Source organism: Schistocerca americana, chromosome 8, assembly GCF_021461395.2.
Source record: "Schistocerca americana isolate TAMUIC-IGC-003095 chromosome 8, iqSchAmer2.1, whole genome shotgun sequence".
NCBI lineage: Eukaryota > Metazoa > Arthropoda > Insecta > Orthoptera > Acrididae > Schistocerca > Schistocerca americana.
The window spans coordinates 101,246,376-101,266,257 of NC_060126.1; the positions used below are offsets into that span (position 1 = coordinate 101,246,376).

The 19,882-nt window shown below is 40.8% G+C and overlaps 1 protein-coding gene across 4 annotated transcripts in view; it reads right to left on the reverse strand.

Annotated features, from left to right (window-relative positions):
* The window catches only part of LOC124545999 (serine/threonine-protein kinase Tao), a 230,593-nt gene that overhangs the window by 186,982 nt on the left and 23,729 nt on the right, over nucleotides 1–19,882 (reverse strand). For all 4 annotated transcript variants that reach the window (XM_047124968.1, XM_047124967.1, XM_047124966.1 and 1 more), the window contains 3 exons: nucleotides 9,181–9,469; nucleotides 5,049–5,244; nucleotides 340–492 (listed from right to left, as the gene is read on the reverse strand). In XM_047124968.1, coding sequence (XP_046980924.1) covers nucleotides 340–492; nucleotides 5,049–5,244; nucleotides 9,181–9,469 — 638 coding nt within the window. The remainder of the gene's footprint in view (nucleotides 1–339; nucleotides 493–5,048; nucleotides 5,245–9,180; nucleotides 9,470–19,882) is intronic.

Consider the following 19,882-nt stretch of genomic DNA (forward strand, 5'->3'; position numbering starts at 1 on the left):
AGGTCTCAGCCAGCTCTCGGTACTAAGAATAACCTGAGCATGAGAACTTTCCTGGCGGGCAGTAAACTTGAGAGCTTTATTACGCACAGCGAGTGTGCCAGCCAATCTAGATCCTCATGGCCAATATAAATACAGCCACCCAGTGAACGGTGATAGATGTAGCATAATTCTTTGTCACTTGACAATTTCCTAAGATGCTAAAAATTAGTTCACAAATAAAATAACTAATAGCTGTAGACCATCAAGTAAGTATATTCTTTTTTTATCGTACTCTCATGATCTATCAAGCACTGATAGAGAATTCTGTTAATGTTAATAATGTGCTTTTTATGTACGTACCCAGTTCTATACAAGTAATCCCTAACGACCACACATCAACCTTTCCATCATATTGGCCTTCATCCATTGCAAGGATGACCTCTGGTGCCATCCAATATGGAGTACCCACAAAGCTGTTTGCAGGGCATTTGATGCTTGCTGAACCAAAATCCGCTGGAAGCATGAGAGAGAGTCAAAATCTGTGTGAGAAGATAACAACATACAATAACATAGAATATGATAAAACAAAGGGTAACACAATATAGCATAATACTTTGTTAGGAGAGGACATCTTCATTTGTGTACGAAAGACTTATTACTGACAAGTACTAATAAATGTGCCTGTTCATGACCATCATAAATTAATCAGGTAAATGTTTTCCTCCAGACCCCTGCCGAATGCTAATGATTCAGACATAAAACTTTCATTAATCAGTCAGGCACATAACATCAAAAACACAAAATAATAGCAGTAAGACCTAAATACAGGTATATCATCATCCTGACAAATCATTAGTATCACAAAGTTACCTGTTTGGGATGCACTGAAAGTGGATATGTCACACTCAATAATATCTTGAAAGATTAATGTGCAGCAACAAACTATGAAGAGAAAAAGACACAGCGTACTGTAGCATAGTTGATTTAAATGGAGTTTTGGTGTTGGCTTATAGCCATGGAATAGAAGATATGGTGAGGGCGGAAAAGGTGACTATGTAAAGAGAGACGAGTGATGCAAGTTGATAGTGTAAGTGCACACGAAAAGAGTAGAGAAGGGAGCAGCAACTACTGAGCTCGATACTATGGTATAGCACATTGTGCAATTAAAACAAGAATACTTTTATACAAATAAAACCAAGCCACACTTCTGAAGATTTATTTGCAAATGTTTTTGTTCCCACATAAGAAATCTGAAATCTACTTTTTTGATTCACATTTCCTTTGCTATGAAGTTGTTTGGGGAAAAAATTGATTATACCAAATATCATATTCTTGCATTGCAGCTAAATATGGATTTGGATAGCCTTTCTATATTTATCACCCCCCTCCCCCCCCCCCCCCCAACATACACACTCTCTTAACATGTAATTTTACCTATGTAGGCAATGTGCAACCTTAGCATTATTTGTGCGCACGGATTTTTTTTTTACACTATTGAATAGTTAAGTAGTAGGACACATTCCATAGTGCAACAGTTGTTTTAATTGAAATTAACAACTAAATATCTTGCTAGGGCAGTGCCAAGATATATATAGAAGTTTAAGTATAAACCACTGCTCAAGTTGTCTTTTAACAGTGTCTCCCATCAACATCAGGAGCAGCTGCTAGCAAATTATAAAAAAACAGTTCCTGTAACATAAAACTTATTGTTGTCAATTTTAATGTTCTCATTACCATACAAAAATTGTTTTATGCCTCAAGGCTCTCTTCTGCAGTAAGAAAAACGTTTTCATATTAGTGTGTCATGTCCCACTCTGCAGTACTAAAACAGGAAAAGATATATTAACCAAAAATCCCCAGTCTTTAAAGTTTCTGAATTAATCATGGAGATAATTTCCTTAATATATAAATTGCAGACATGAGTAACTAGCTGCTTCCATGAAAGCCTGTTGTGTATACATAAACCCAAAATCCTACATCCCAAACAGGTCTTTAACAGATTGTTAACACAATTTTTGTCCTTCTTGATTGGTTGGTTTAAAGAGAATTGTATTCATTTTTTCTATGTTAAGTCTACAGTTATCTCTCTCAAAGTGAACTCATGCCTTTTCAATAAAGCAAATTAAGCTGCTTCACTAAGGCTTGGCCATCTGCCAATAGACACCAGAAGTGACATTGGCAAATGTAGTAATCAGAGCACTTGAAAAATCATTTTCAGAATATATGAACAGGAATGGGTTTAAAATGGTACCATAATAAGACACCAAAACTTATATTTATTGTTCTGGACTATTTCCTCTAGTACTTCACCTTTTACCATAAATACTTTTTGTACACTGTTGTGTATATTTCTAGTAATTGCACGAGTTGCCCAAGTGACAGCATCCAGCACAGTTTTTAATGAGACTGCACATCACATCATAGTACACCCTGTCAAAAGATTTGGAGGTCCCCAAGAATATTCCTTGTGCTTGAAACCTTTTTAAGTATGAGGGTGAGTCAAATCAAAACCTTAAATATATTTTAAAATATTATTTACTGTGCAGAAGTGGTACAATGCTGCTGTGTCACTTTCCAAACATAATGTCCCCCACGCTCAATGCAAGTACTCCAGCACTTACAAAGTGCATAAATTCCTTTAGAAAAAAATTCTTTTGGTAGTCTGCACAACCACTTGTGCACAGTGTGGTGTACCTCTTCATCAGAACGAAACTCTTTCCTCCCATTGCGTCTCTGAGTGGTCCAAACATATGGAAATCACTTGGGGAAAGGTCTGGTGAGTATGGTGGATCAGGAGGACACTCAAAATGTAGGTCTGCGATTGTTGCAACTGTTGTACAGGCAGTGTGGGGCCTTGCGCTGACATGTTGCGAAAGGACACCTGCTGACAGAAATCCACGTCACTTTGATTTCATTGCAGGCCACAGATGATTTTTTAGGAGATTGTGTATGATGCACTGGTGACAGTGGTCCTTCTATGCATGTAATGCTCCAAAATGATGCCTTTTTCGTCTCAAAAGAAAGTCAGCATAACCTTCCCTGCTGATGGTTCTGTTCGTAACTTCTTTGGTTTTGGTGATGAGGAATCACACCATTCCTTGCTCGCTCTCTTCGTTTCTGGTAAATGGAAGTGAATCCAGGTTTCGTCCCCAGTAACGAATCTTGCAAGGAAGCCATCACCTTCTCGTTCAAAGTGCTGAAGAAGTTCTTCACAAGCATCAACACATCGTTCTCTTATTCCAGGAGTCAGCTGCTGTGGCACCCATCTTACAGACACTTTGTGAAACTGGAGCTCATCATGCACAATGTGGTGTGCTGACCCATAACTAATCTGTAAACATGCTGCAATGTCTTTCAGTGTCACACAGTGGTTTTCCTTCACTATTGCTTCAACTGCTGCAATGTTCTGTGGTGTCACAACTTCTTGTGCCTGACCTGGACGAGGGGGATCTTCCACTGAACTCTTACCATTTGCGAACTTCCTACTCCATTCGTAGACTTGCTGCTGTGACAAACTTGCATCACTGTACTGAACCTTCATTTGTCGATGAATTTCAATAGGTTTCACACCTTCACTACTAAAAAACCGAATAACAGAATGCTGTTCTTCCCTGGTGCAAGTCGCAAGTGCGGCGGCCATCTTTATACTGATACTGTGACGGAATGTGTGCATCTGCACTATGCTGCCACCTACAGGCCATTCTGCACGCTGTTTGTAGCACACTTACTAACTTGCAGGATAACGGCGCGAAATTTCGATTAGTCATTACAAATTTAAGGTTTTCATTTGACTCACACTTGTACATAATGCACTGCTGCTGATGTGGTGTTCTGATCATAGTTTGTCGCAACTTGTCACACGCCATATCATTTTAAATAATGCAGTTTATTAGATGACAAGATAAAGAGAAATTAGGGCTCATAAGGAGTCTTTGAAATAGTCATTTCCCCCTCACTCTTTTTGGGAGAAGAGCAGGGAGGGGAATGAAATGTCAGCATCCATTTTGTTCTGTAGTCCTGCACCCAATCTCTTCTACTTGGTATTTCTGTCTTTATTTCTATATTTCTTTTTCTGTTTACTCCTGCGTACCCTTCTATTCTCGAAATCCTCATCTGCACTGTTTGTAATACTCTTTCTGCCTTTCATTAGGCTTTGTATCAATATAGCAGCATACAAACAGCCATGGATTTGTAAAATTTTATTTGGTGTCTCACATTGCTTTAAGCATTTCTTTTTAAGTGTTGCATTAATGTAACTGAATATTTATGTTTGCAACATCTGCTTCTTACTGAAGGAATTGATAAAATTAAGAATACAAACCACCTCCCCCCCCCCCCTCCACTTTCTCTTGCGTGTGCATCAGAGATTAATTCATTTGGACCACAAAGAGGGAAGAGTTCGCAGAAATGAGGCTACTGAGGAATTAAATGAGGAGGCATTCACAGGACCACTGATGGAGAGAGCCCAAAGAACAGGATGAAAGAGCAATGCATCCTGTCTTATATTGTCTTTCCTCATCCAAGGCCATGATCGACTTTCGTACATAATTACTGTATGGTCTGCTTTTCTCCATAAGTTTTTTCTTTTGCAAGATAAAATAATTATAAGATTTCATGAACTAACAAGTGTAATATTACTGTTGCATCTGTCTTAGTCTTCTGACATAAACAAAAGTTGCTTTCATCTTTCTTTGGCTCTATCCAGTTATATGAAAGTACTAAATATCTCGATGGTAGGCAATGAAAACCTTGTAATTCCATTTTGTTAAATTTCACAGGAGAAGCAAAAATGGTTTCTTAAAAAATAATATTAAGAGTTACAGATTAAGTTCCTATGTGTGTAACTATATAGTAAAAGCCTAGTTATTGGCAAATTACAGAAATCCAGGCACTTTCAAATCTATCTTTGGTAACAGAGTTACTGGTAACTGAAATTACAAGGTTTTCATTGCCAACCATTGATATGTCATTTTAGTTTAGTTAGTGCAGAATACAATTAGTGTGCTCACATATTTATTTTAAAATCCATATGAAGTACAGTAATATAAAAAAACAATTGTGCATTGTACCCAGCTTAACTGTTCCATTTTCTGTAAGGAGGATATTTCCAGCTTTGACATCACGGTGGATGCGCCCCAGAGAATGCAAGTAATGAAGGCCACGTAGCACACCCTCGCAGATAGCTGATATTTCTTCTTCTTTAAGCGGTCGCTTGTGAACTTCAATTATATCTGATGCTGACCCCAGGCAGTATTCCATTACCAGCTGAAGATACAACAAAGGTCCACTTAACATATTTCACAGAGGGGAAAGATATGGGGAGAGATAAAGGGAAATATCTGTTAGGTATCAAAGAAACAAACAGCAATGTACATTTGACTTGTAACAATATACACACAATTTCCACTAACTTTTTTAAGTGAAGGAAGCAGCTTCAGAAGCAGGAGGGAAGAAGTGGTAAAGAAAGGTGTAGAATGACGAGGTGTGGCGAGTATAATATAAGCCACGTGAAAGTAGGCCAACACAGAAAACATCAAAAGATTGTAATTTATTGCCAAAAGTTGAAAGCAACAGGCAAAATTTCCAAATACTGATGTTTCTTAAGGAACACAATGTAAATATATACCAACTTTTAATACAAATGATTAAAGAAAAACAAAGTAGTCTGAGCATCATTACTTTACTGGGCATGATATTTCTCCTAGAAACTTGTGAACCAACTAACCCATATTACAAGTGGCATTTCCTCACATGCACAAGCAATTTGTGGATGAAAAATATCCATTAAGTGCTGGAAATTATCTACGAACTGTTCAAGAGTGTTCTAGTCACCTCCGCCCCCCCCCCCTCCTCCCAATACAGCCTAATCACCTTCAAAGTACTCTCCACTATATATAATAAATTTATCCAATCAGTGAATCCATTACTGGGAACATTTTTTTTATATTCCTCTGCAGGGACAAGTTTTCCCTTACATTTTACTGACTAGCTACTTGAGCATGATCAAACTGATGTCTTTTCATGACACACTTTATGCACAGTAACAACAAGTATCACACAGAGCTAGACCAAGTGTGTAGGTTATGTGGGACAAGGGTGTAATGCTGTTCCTGACCACAAACTACCAGGTGTACCGGTATGAAATGAGCGTTAAGAAACAAATGTGTCGATAGGGAACATTTGTTGTGAACGAGATTTTTTTTTTTTTTTTTTTTTTTGTTTGTTTGGTTGGTATGACATCTGTCAAAGATATTTATTATACATCAAGTCATGGAACAAACAACATCACATGTTTTCATCATGTTAACAATGTCAAAATTTGTACCAGAAAGTGATGATCTGTGGAAAGCATTAATTTTTTGTTTTCATTTGAAAAAAAGTGCTACAGAGTCGCATAGAATGCTTGTCGAGGCATATGGTGATCATGACCTATCAGAAGCAACATGCAAAAGATGGTTTCAATGGTTCAGAAATAATGATTTTGATGTAAGAAATGAAGAACGTGGAAGACCACCAAAAAGGTTCGAAGACCTGAATTGCAAGCGATATTGGATGAAGATGATACTTTGAGTCAAAAGCAAATGGCACAATGCTAAATGTTGCACAACAAACAATTTCTGACCGTTTGAAAGCTATGGGAAAGATCCAAAAGTGTGGAAAATGGGTGCCACATGAATTGAATGAAAGACAGATGGAAAACCGAAAAACCATTTGTCAAATTTTGCTTCAAAGGCATGAAAGAAAATCAATTTTGCATTGAATTGTTACTGGCGATGAAAAATGGTTTTATTTTAAGAATCCTGAACAGGAAAAATCATGGGTTAATCTGGGACAACCATTAACATCGACTGCAAAACCAGATTGATTTGGCAAGAAGACAACGCTCTGTGTTTGGTGGGATCAGAAAGGTGTGGTGTATCACAAGCCTCTAAAACCTGGTGAAACTGTGAATACTAATCGCTACAGACAACAAATGATCAATGTGAACTATGCATTGATCAAAAAAAGACCAGAATGGGCCAGAAGACATGGCAAAGTAATTTTTTTACACGACAATGCACCTGCACACAAAGCAAAACTGGTTCAGGATACAATCAAAACACTTAGCTGGGAGCTGCTACCCCACCCCCCGTATTCACCAGACTTGGCCCCCTCCAACTACCATTTGTTTTCATCAATGGGACACGCATTGGCTGAGGAACACCGATTCCTACGAAGAAGTCAAAAATTGGATGTCTGATTGGTCTGCTTCAAAAGACGAACATTTCTATTGGCGTGGTATCCACAAACTGCCAGAAAGGTGGTTAAAATATATAGAAAGCAATCGTCGGTACTTTGAATAAAATGTTTTTACTTTTCAATTCAAAATTACTGTTTCATTTTAAAAAAAGCTCATTACATACCGGTACACCTGGTAGCACACTGAAATGGCTGTGAAAGCAAGTGCATTGACATGGTGCCAAAAAACAGCACCCAGTTGCCACATATGTGTACACTGTTCACAATCTTTTCAAAAGCTCAATCAGAAAACATGATTAATAGTCTGATCTGGTGGAATTAACTTTGAACACACAGCATTGTCATGATGTTAAGCTTCACTTTATGTGCCTTCCCCCCCCTCCCCCGGTGTGTGTGGGGCATGGGGGGTGATTATTCCATTGGCTTTGGTGTTTGTCAGATCCTGAGGGCGTAATAATAGTACCATGACTTGTTAACCATAACGTTCTTGGAAACAATTCAGGGTCAATTTGGAGATGTTCTTTCGAAGCATAGCATGCTTCAACTCTACCTTGTTTCTGCTAGTCATGTCAGAATCCAAGACACAAATCTTGCAGCAACCCTCCCCATTCCCAAATTTTCTGTTAAAATTCATTGAACCAAGCTTCAAAACAATTCAATTAATTCTGCTATTTGTTCAACAGACTATAGTCAGACTTCAAGCACAAGCTCATAGGTTTTCAGGACATCTTCCTCTGTTCAGACAGTTAAACTCCAGAACACAGTTGATCAAACTATAAGTCACTGTTTTCGAAACAAGAAAAACCACTATGTCATTTTCCCTTAGCACCACTGTTACAATCTGTTTCCACATCACAGTTTGTATGGTGCTTTTCCTGAGGAGGGAGCAAAATTTCACACCTGTGTTGTAGTAATATGCCTGCCACAGTAAAAACAATGAGAGCAGAACAGCTGCAATGAAATAAATTCTTTTTTTTTTTTTTTTTTTTGGGTGGGGTTTGGGGGGGGGGGGGGGGGGTTGCTTTGCAGCCAAACTACACTAGATCCACTTAGGACGGAGCCTTTCTGGAAACTTTTGGCGTCCCTCGTATTTTAGTACTTTAATAACAAACTCGCCAATAACTCAGTCTGCCCTACTGTAACTTAACACTCATCAAATAGGATAAAGTTTTCTTGGCAACACTTATGTTACACACTGATCCAATCACAAGCATGATTTGCTCTATACAAACTGTATCACTAGGTTCAATGTATGAGTACAGGTACATTATATCAACTTATGTACAAAATGCAAAATACAATACAATGCAACCTTTATCCTCTACCAATATAGGTGCTCCATAGATTTACACAAGTGTTTGTGAATATTCCCCACAGTTTCTTTTCCTGTAGTGAGAAATTCAATGATGGTGTTGCTTGTAACGTACATCACCTGCAGACATCATTTTGAACCTGTGCTGCAGCTACGTTATCTGCCTGAAGTAATGGATACTTGGCACACTCACTCAGAAGACTTCAAATAATACATATGTAACATTTTTCATTCATGCCATCGTTTTTGGCAGAGAAAATGCGGTGTATTACTTTCTGGGCAACCCTCACATTTCTTCTCACAAACCTACAGAAAAATGGCAGAAATGATGAAGTCTAGTGATAACAAAATTGCATATTACCAGAACTGGTAATTTCTTTCTCCTAAAGGAATATTTGGAAAGGAGAAAAAGAATAAAGGTAAGAACAGCAATAGGGATTGAAGACATAGACACGCATATCAATCAGTACGGGAAAAGCAAAGAATTAAGGGGCACAAGCAAATAAAGGATTGTCACATAAGCCCAGATAAAATACTGTAAACTAAACACACCATGGAAAGCCATAGTTTTGCTCTATTGATCAGGACTAATTCAAATTTCAGTAAAAAGATGTCTGTTGTCAAATTAGCATTGTAGATATACAACTTACCCATGCTGTATGGTCCCGCAGGAAGCATCCTTTGTATTCTATTGTATTTGGATGGTTAAGTTGGCGCAAAAACCTGATTTCTTTTAAGATATCTTGCCATTTCTCTGCACTTTGCTTTCCAACATATGACATTTTCTTAATGGCAACAATTTCTTTCGTATGATGGCAACGAGCATAGTAGACAGCACCAAAACTGCCATGTCCAATTTCACGAAGGTCTTCAAATATTTTTTCAGGGTCATCTTTATCAAAAAGTTCTGCGATTTCAGGATCTTTCAAACTACCAGGCCTGAGAAAAATGCCAATTCATGATATACACGTAGAGTTTATACCAAATTAGGAACAAATGGAATACTCATATTTAATTAGCTTAACAATAACACCACTTTAATCTATGGATGGGGCATTAAATTTGAAATCTTTGTCAGCCATGATACAAAAATCATGATCATAATCTCCCCACACTTTACTACTATACATCAATTAAGGTATGAAGGCACTTCAAATTTAGGTTTGGCCTATGCTTCACATTTCTGAAATTCTTTATTGAATACAGTAACATTTTGTGGACTGTTAACAAATACAATTTTTTTTTTCTTTTTATACTTACCATCTCTGGACTATGCTATTTCTCTTCCTTTCCCCCCTCTGGACTTTAGCATAATATTCCTACATTCCAGAATGTGTTTCGAATATCCAAAGAATAATACCAACTTCTTTTAAGTCTTTTTCTAACTCTGTGAATTGTACCTCTTTGGTTGCCTTGTCAAGAAAGTAGCAGAAGATCTGATTATTCAACCTTGTAGGACTCAAAACTGGATCATTTTAATATCTATGATAGATAAGGCAATGATACTGAGCCTTTACTCTTTCTACATAACTGGCCAAGTACAAAAAAAACTAGAATTTAAGAAAGTTTTGCTTTCGAAACTTTGCCATTGTGGTGTGAGATATTACAGAAGATAGAACTCAACAGCAGTTAAACTAGTGCTTATGATGCAAAAGCCACCATAGGCTTTTCTTTAACTATTTTACAAAAGAAACTTAAGAGCTCTGTAAGTAATACTTTCATATATTGATAACACTGACTTTTTGGTTGGATGGTAGTGATGATGATGAGGTCCCATACTCCTAGGAGCAAAGGAGACGATGCAGGAGACAGCATCACCTACTAGACAAGGTCCTAGCGGAGGTGGTTTGCTATTGCCTTCCTCCGACCATAATGTGGATGAATGATGATGATGAAGACAACACAACACCCAGTCATCTCCAGGCAGAGAAAATCCCTGATGCCGCAGGGAATCAAACCTGGGACCACACGCACAGGAAACGAGAATGCTACCGCAAGACCACGAGTGGCGAACTTGAATGGTAGCAACGGACTAAATAATGAAGTCATCTGTTACTCGGTCGTGGGTTCGTTCATTCATTCATTAGGACGTAATGTCGTCACCAGGAATGTACTCGAATGAGCAAAATAAGTAAGAGTGGTAAAAATGAGGCATTGAAGGCAATGGGGACAGGGGGTGGGGAGGTGAATGGGACTGTAAGAAAACATGGGAAGTACATTCTAAGAAGGATAGGGGGAGGTCCTGGCAGAGGGCTGTGAGGTGCATTCCAATGGGTAATCCTACCTGATAGTGGATGTCAAGGAGTTGCTGTCCCTAATATGCAAAAAGAATAGGATATGCTGGATGTACAGGAAATTGTCAAATGACTATCACAATAGTGAGCAAGAGTTGGTACCATCAGAACCGAAGAGGGAAGATCCCCTGCTTCAGCATGGAAACAGTCTGTGGGACTGGTCTGGAATCACTAGTGGCCAATTGAACTCCTTGATGTCAGTTAGGTCTAATAATTTCACTCGCAACCATACTCCAATTAGGACTGGACCAGAAACCAGTAGATACGAAGGAGATTAGCATGATCCATACCCTAAGAGCTGTGGGCAAGGCAGCAGAGATAATTACACTTTCACATGCTGTTAGGTTTTAGTTGACGAATATGGTGCAGCCAGGTCAGCTTGCTGTTAAAGAGGAGTGCCAATAATCAGGACTGCGCAACTATGTCCAAGTACTGCGTACCCAAGTAGAACTTTGGGTCAGGATGAACCACAGTATGAAGACAAAAATGTATGACCCACATTTTAGCAAGAGGGAACTGGAAATGACAGGAAAGTGTCATGGCAGAGACACATAAGATGGCACTTTGTAGCTGGAATTCTGCCACGGCTACAGAATGAGAACTGTACCAAATGCAAAAGTCTGTAACAAACAGCGAAGGGATGACCAATGGTCTGATGGTCACTAAGCAACTGATGGTGATAAGGAAGAATCTAACACTCAGTACAGAGCCCTATGGGGTGCCATTCTCTAGGACCTGTGGAAAACTGAGTGAAATACCAACTCTAACATTAAACAACCTGTGAGGGAGGGGGGGGGGGGCCGAAAAAGATGTTTAGAAAAGGCTTGTTGGGTTGCCGTTTTCAACCAGCCAGTCAGTCAGTTGCAGATCATCTCCTTGAGAATCCACACCGATATGGGGACAGAAGGCCACGAAATACGAGACTTCAACATAATCAGCGGGCAACCACTTTTTTAAGGAGTCTGCAGTGCACATATGTGAGGCTAATCAGCTGTTAACTGTTTATGGATGTTGGTTTTCTTACAGGCTTAAACATTGGAACCATCTCATCACTGCGGAGGGCAGACATTGTCAACCAAATACAATTAAGACCCCGACAAGATAGAGCCGTACATGATGCATCATCTGATTGGGAACCTCATCAGGGCCCGGGGTTGTCATTGTGGGATGAGGGAAGAGCCTGAGGCAATTCCCAGTCAGTGAATGGCTCACTATAAACATGGTGTCTGGGTTAAACATATAATGTAATAAATTGAGATGTAACAGAGATATTTATTGGTGGTTTACTTTTACAAGTACGGTAAATCAAAATGTTTTCTGTGTTTGCTTGTGGCAGTTGGTACCACATGCATATGCGTGAATCTGCTTTGCTTATGTAAAAGTGTGTCAGCAGTCATGTGCTTTCTCTTGCAGAACTGTGTGCTGTGCCACAACTTTCTTATGACGTGATCTTTTAACAAAATGGTACTCCATGCCATTATGTGAATACTGGAGGGATTTATTGGATCACGATTTCCCAGATCATGGATTGGGAGAGGTAGTCCATTAATTGCTTGGCCCACTAGAAGCCCCAGATATTACGTGTTTGACTTTTTTTTTGTAGGGGGTTTATCAAGAATCAAGTGTACCACATACCAGTTCATGTTCTACCAGATCTGCACCTCTGCATATGCACAGCTATTGAAATGTTACACCCTACAATGCTGGAAAACACTTTGAGAGATGTGGATGGAATACAGGTTAAACATGGGCTGTATTAGGCATGGGAAGGGGAGGGGGGGGGCATACCGAGTTGCCACACTTTTAGAAAAATATCCTCAATAAATATCTCAATTACTTATCAAATTATTACACTTTATATTATTAGATGTTTATAACACATACACCCAATATTTTGGCATGCCAAGGAGTGAAGGAGAGTAGGATATTTTCAATTCTTTGTTTACACATCCAGAAATTAGCTACATAAGAGAACACCAATGCCATCACAGAGTGGGTTGCAAGGTGTTCAGCAAGAGTTGATGCATCAGTATGCAAACCATCCTGAAGGTAAAGGCCTGGTACAGTAGTAGATCTCTGGTGGCCCATTAGACTATGGAGCTTGACTAACAGTTGGGATGGAAGGCATACATTACGAGGGAGGAGACTCACTCTCCTAGTATTCCTTCTAAGTTTAGTAAGACAGTGAGCATTAGCATGAAGTTGTTTAAAAGCGATAATGTTGGTCTGGAAAGGATGTTAATAAAAATGTTGCAGGGCTCAGAGACAATCCAGAACAACTACTGCAATGTCACTGGTCCACCATGGCATCAGCTGGTAACGGAGTGGACCTGCAGAAAGGCGAACAACTGTTCCACAGGTATGACTGATAATGTCAGAGACATCATGCACAATCTCACTGGTGCAATCTGAAAGAGGGGGTGAAGATAACGGAGGCATACAACAGCCAGATTGCATTTAGAAGCACAAAATGTGGTAGTCGGTCCATCTGATGGTGCCAAGGAAGTGATAGGATCACCAGAATGCGATCACTGTCACAAAGAATGCCACATAATCATTAATGTGGCAAAGCCACGGATATGGGGGAAGAAATTGTTAGATCGATGACTGAAAAGGTGTCATGAGCAGCAGTGAAGTGGGTAGTAGGACCGTCCTAGATTAAAGTCAGTAAGAAGCTCTTTAATTAGAGAACTGCTGCCATGCAAAGTTCTACTCCCCACAGGGGGCAGAGTGCACTGAAGTCCCTAATTAGGAGAGAACGAAAGTGAAAGTTGTTGGATTAAGACGGTGAATTCAATGTAAGTAAGTAACCTGCCTGGAGCAAGGTAAATGCCGCAAATCGTGCAGGATGGATTGATGGGATTATAGGGAGCAAACTATAAAGTCATTGGTCCCTTAATCCTTTGTGTGTCAAACCGGGAATAGTACCCAGAGAGTAAGGACATGGAAGACAAATCCTTGTGGACTCTATTGAATTAAAGAATCAAGAAAGCAAAGAGACAGAAGCAAGTAGAAATGAGAGAGGGGTAAAAGGATGAAGGTGGGAGAGTTGCCCCACACAGAAAGCAGCTGGAGGCCCCCGGGACATGATATGCAACTGGAGACACACCCTCTGCATCGAACCAGTGCTTGCACTCTCTCCACTACCACAAGGAAACTACCTACATGGACAAGACAAAATTTCAGGAAAGAGAACAATGATGACTAGTCTATCAACCACCAACAGACGTAAAAGAATAACAAGATTTTAAAAGTTGGGAAGGGCAGGATCCAGGCTGGACCAGGAAGGAAGGCAGTTGCGCGTCCCTCTGGTTGAAGCAGGTAATGGGCCACCCCTTCAATCCCTTAAGCAACTGACAAGGGTAATGTGCCCTACATCCCAGAGAGGAATAACAACCACTTTCCCAGTAAAACTTAAAACCAAATCAGCTGCTTTGGCATCATCCGCTGGCACCACAGTTAGCGTCTTAGAAAGTTTAAGGTTTTGACATATGGTGCCCAAATTAGGGCAGTCCAGAAGGATATGGGCCTCCATGAGATGGGCACCACACTCACAGTGGGGCGGATCTTCACATCGAAGGATGTGGTTCAGCCCAGTGTGGCCAACGCAAAGCCGAAAGAGGACAGTAGATTCCCTGCGACAAGCACAAAGGGAAGACTACCACATAGTCGTGGTCTCCTTTATGGTTCTCAGTTTATTTGGAGAAACCAATGCACACCAATCCACAATCCAAGCCTCCAACAATTATCAGCATAGAGTTGACCGAAGGGCCAGTTCTGATACCCCATCTCCAAAGTCGGCATCTTCGTAGCCAACCACACAGCATGTTCATTCTCTGGGATCCCTATGTAACCAGGAGTCCATACAAAGACAACCAACTGTCTAGGGTCGTGGAAGTCATATAGGAGATCCTGGATAGTCACAACCAATGAGTATTACGGATAGCAGTGATAGACAGCCTCACAACTACTCAAGAACTCACTGTGGATTAAGAACAACTCAACAGTGCAAGAAGGAAGGTGGCTGAGAGCTCGAGCACTGGCCACAAATTCTGCAGTGAATACAATACATGTGTTTGGCAGGGAGCATAGTTCACTCCATCTTTCACGTGTGTGGGCAACACAGACTCATCTGATGACCACGGAGCTGTTGCTGTATACCACATCTGGGCTTGGAAATCATCAAGGAGGTCCAGGAACAGGAGGCAAAAAAACCATAGGATCCATTGAGTCTTTCGGTCCAAAGGAGAGGTCGAGGAAGATCCGAGGATGGGGAACACACTATGTGAGTGCATGCGATTTCTTCCTGACATTAGGTGACATTGGGAAAAGGTGGAGATCAGAGTGGAGACACTGTATTCGAACTGCGATCGTGACTCCAGACTTCGCCCTCTGTTGTGGGAGGTAGATCTCCCTATCAGCAAAAGGGACATGGTAGTTTGGATGCTCAGCAGAGCAGCGAATGTGTATTGCATAGTTGAGCAGCTGTTGCTGGGATCTGATCTACAGGAGAGGGATGCCAGCCTCCACAATTAGGCTTTTCCTAAGGCTGGTCTGAAAGGCACCTATTGCAAGTTGGACCTCAAAAGGATGTACTAGATTCAGCAACTGCAATGCTGAAGACAATGCTAAGTCATACAGCAGGCTCTCATAATCAAGACGCAACAGGATCAGAGCTTTGTACAGCCATAAAAGTGTTATTGTAACAATAAAATTAAGGTGTGACCGGCAGGTTTGCTGAAGCTGGTGAAGGTGGGGAAGTCACATCAATTGGGCACAAAAAACACCTATAAGATTCCACCACAATGAGCATTTGGCCCTCGAGGTAGAGTTCTTATTGGGGATGGACATTACGACGGCAACAAAAGTTCATGACATACATCTTGGCAGCAGAAAACCACGAGCCATTGGCGAGAACTCAAGGCTGTGCCTTTTGTATGGCACCCTGAAAAGCATGGAGGATCAAGAAGTTTTGGACAAAAATTGGGTGTTGGTTCGATAGATACCATTCTTGGAGGGTAGTCAAGATGTGGTGATTTCACGTGATGCCTCAGACCCTAAACAAGTTAAAGAAGACAGCAATAAGACGTTTAAGCCGTGCAAAAGCTGACCAAATAGCAGGCTCCAGGCAGACCAAATTGCCAGAATAGAAAAGCCTTGGAAAAAACAGCCCTGGGGTGGAGCCGAAACACCCTGAGGCTCACAGTACCGACAAAGCCATCAGCTCACCATATGTTTGAGCGACTTGTGGAGAACATTAGTGAAGCTATTTGGGTGGTACCTGTCCATCTCATTGGGGTGTTTATTCAATTTCAGTACTGGGAAAATCACACTTTCTTGCCACCTAAGATGGGAACTCACCCTTACTCTAGATACATTTGAAAATATAAAAAATATGACAGTGTTTGAGCATTTGGCTGCGGTTGTGGTCTGGCCTTGGAGCCGTGACTGTGGACAGGAATGAGTCACTGAGGGATTCCCACTCAAGGTTCGAAGTGACCTGTAGCAAATGGCAAAGGTGGTTGGTTGCTCTATCCATTGGTTAAGAACTGAAATGCACGCTGATAACTCTCAGATGCAGAGGCTCAGTGTAACAAAAAGCAAAATGTTCGGCCACAGCATCTGGATCAGTGAGATACCACAGCTACACCTGCAGGTTATTGGTGTCCGTGTAGAGACTGAATCTTTGCCCAAACCTGTGAAGGAGTGGTACGTAGTCCAATGTTAGCAACATAACATTCCTAGCATTCGTGTTTCTGTTGTTTATGTGGTGGTGAACCTAGGCACAGAGCCATTTAAGGGAAATGAGGTGTTCCACCCACGGCATTGTAGAGCCATTCTGCAGTCTCCAATGGCCACTGCGATTTCTGAGGTCCACAAAGGTACTGTCTTCCTAAGTGGGACCTCATGGAAGAAGGGATCACTGAGTCAGCTGCCAATAGAATACTGCAATTGTGCTCTGGACAACGGCATCAATACCTCCATGCAGCAGTATGTGAAGGGTGATGGCAATCATGAAAGCCTCCCTATGAGTTTTGGAAAGAGCCCATGTGGGTGGACACTTAGGCGAGTGATGTCCGAGGGTATGTCTAAAGGATCAGAAAATAATCACTGTCGTGCAGGTCGTCATGCACTATACATGGATGGGTGGGAGACGACCTGGGCTGCAAGTGGAAAGGTCAACAGCCGAACAAAACCTGTAACACCACATTGAAGTGTGTGGGAACTTCAGTAGCCAAGAGGCAAAGATCAAGCTCTGCGAGAGAGTTTTCAGCAGCATTACCGCGGCTAATGGTCATAGTTGCAGCCCACAAATGGTTGCAGGCATTTAAAGTATCCAATATTAGCAAGACTTGGGGCAGTTCAGAAAACAGTGCACATGACGCGTTCTGGGATACTTCATCATCTAAGTGGCATACATGTTACAGATGGTAAATTCGAGAGATGCCTTCACACAAACAACCATAGCCTCCAAAATTGTGTTGAGTGCCACGTGTTTGCTGTACGCAGAGCCAGAATCTATGTGTAAACACCATCTGATGCTGTTTCCTAGTCAGTGCCATTCTTAAAATAGCCCCATAGCCACAGAGGATAGGGGATTGTATTGCTAGGAAACCAGTGTCCCAAAGGCAATTCAAAGAAACAGGGCAAGTGCACAACACTGATCACAGCTCAGACGAGTGACAAAAAAGCTGCTGCAATTTCACTGGAGGATCATTCTGTCAGTATCCTGCGGGGGAGGGAAAGGACCACGGACACAGGTCATGTCTCAGTGGTGCCTACTGCCACTGGTTGTGAAGATACAACAATATACACATTTGCTCAGAATCATGGTGCATTGGGGGGACAACATTATACACATTTGCTCAGAATCATGGTGCACTGGGGGACAACATTATACACATTTGCTCAGAATCATGGTGCACTGGGGGGCAACATTATACACATTTGCTCAGAATCATGGTGCAGTGCATCATTGGGGGGGGGGGGGGGGGGGGGGGGGGGGTTCTCAGGCCATAGGCACCAACAAACAGGAATGCTGTCTTGGTTACAGAGGCGGAATATGCGCGGGGGTTTGGCAGCAGAGAGGCCACCAGAATCTCCCTCTTTTTGAAGGATTACTACTTGTCCTTAGGTGATTTAGACTTCTGCTCCATATTCAGGAACTCAGGAGGAACGCGAAGTCCTACCGTCTGCAACCTGTGGCTCCTTCACCCACGAGCTGGCAACCCGTTGCAGATCAGCAGAGTCCACAGACTTATCACAGCACTACACCCAACAGATATTTGAATGTTGTGCAGGGGCAGCTGAATTTAGTGAAATTAAACTTCTAATTGTTGTTGTTTATAGGTCCCCTAACTCTGACTTTAGAGCATTTCTGCTCAATGCTAGAGAGGGTTCTTGGTTACTTTGTAGCAAGTACCAGAAATTAGTTACAAGTGGTGACTTCAATATAAATTTTGTATATGATGATGCAAGAAAAAGGATGTTGGTAGATCTCCTAAATTCATATGATGTAATGCAGACTGCGGTTTTTTTCCAGTTAGGGTGCAGGGTAACAGTAGCACAGCCATAGACAATATTTTTATTCATTCTTCATTACTAGATGGGCATTCTATTAGTAAAAGTGTGAATGACCTTTCAGACCATGATGCACAAATTTTAGCACTAAAAGATTATTGTACTCAAACAAATATCACATATAATTACAAACTAGGTAGGAAAGTAAATTCAATGACAATATAGCGTGTTTTAAACATCATCAAGGAGCAAGAGTGGCAGGATGTTTATAGTGCCGATAACATAGATGACAAATATAATGCTTTCCTTCACACATTTCTCGTGCTCTTTGATAGTAGCTTCCCATCAGAACATTCTAAATGGGGGTACTAGCAGTAATAGACAACCCGGGTGGCTGACTAGTGGGATAAGGATATCACGTGGAACAAAATGGAAATTATATCCAAATGTTAGAAGTAGTTACAATTAAGCTACAGTGGCCCATTACAAACAGTATTGTAAGGTGATTAGAAATGTTATTAGGAAGGCAAAGAGTATGTGCTGCACAAATAGAATAGCTAATTCACAGGATAAAATTAAAACCATATGGTCACTGGTGAAGGAAGTGTCTGGTCAGCAGCATTAAGGTTGACGATATAAAGCCAGTTCGCAGTAAAATATTTCTGTTACTGATAAATCAGATGTATGTACAGTATTTAACAATCATTTTCTGAGCACTGCTGATGAATTAAACAAAAACTTAGTTTCTACAGGGAATCACATGTCTGAAACACTCCTCTGTGATAGAGACGGGGAGATTGAGTCAATAATTAAATCACTGAAGACTAAGGATTCTCATGGTTATGATGGAGTGCCTATCAAAATATTAATGTACTGTGCTGCACGTTAGCCCTGTATTCAGCCACATTTAAAAATTTTCCTTTGCAAGGGTCAATTTCCGAAACGATTAGAGTACTTAGAAGTAAAGCAGCTTCATACGGGAGAATGGGATAATGTAGATAATTTTAGACCTATTTCTATGCCATCAGTGTTTGCTAAAGCTATTGAAAAGGCTGTGTATGTAAGGATAATTGATCATTTTACATCACACGATTTACTATCAAATGTACAGTTCGGCTTTAGAAGTAACTGAAAATGCTACATTCTCTTTTCTCTGTGAGGTACTGGATGGGTTAAACAACAGGTTTTGAATGCTAGGCAAATTTTTTTATTTAACTAAGCCATTCGATTGTGTTGATCACAAAATATTGCTTCAGAAATTGAACCATTATGGAATACGGGGAATAGCTTACAATTGGTTCACCTCTTGCTTTAGCAACAGGCAGCAAAAGATCATTATTCACAATGTTGAGAATGGCTGTGATGTGGGGTCTGAGTGAGGTACAGTCAAGTGGGGGTGCCCCAGGGATCAGTGTTGGGGTCGCTTCTGTTCCTTATTTATGTACATGATATGCCCTCTAGTATTACGGGTAACTCTAAAATATTTCTATTTGCTGATGACACGAGCTTGGTAGTAAAGGATGTTGTGTGCAACACT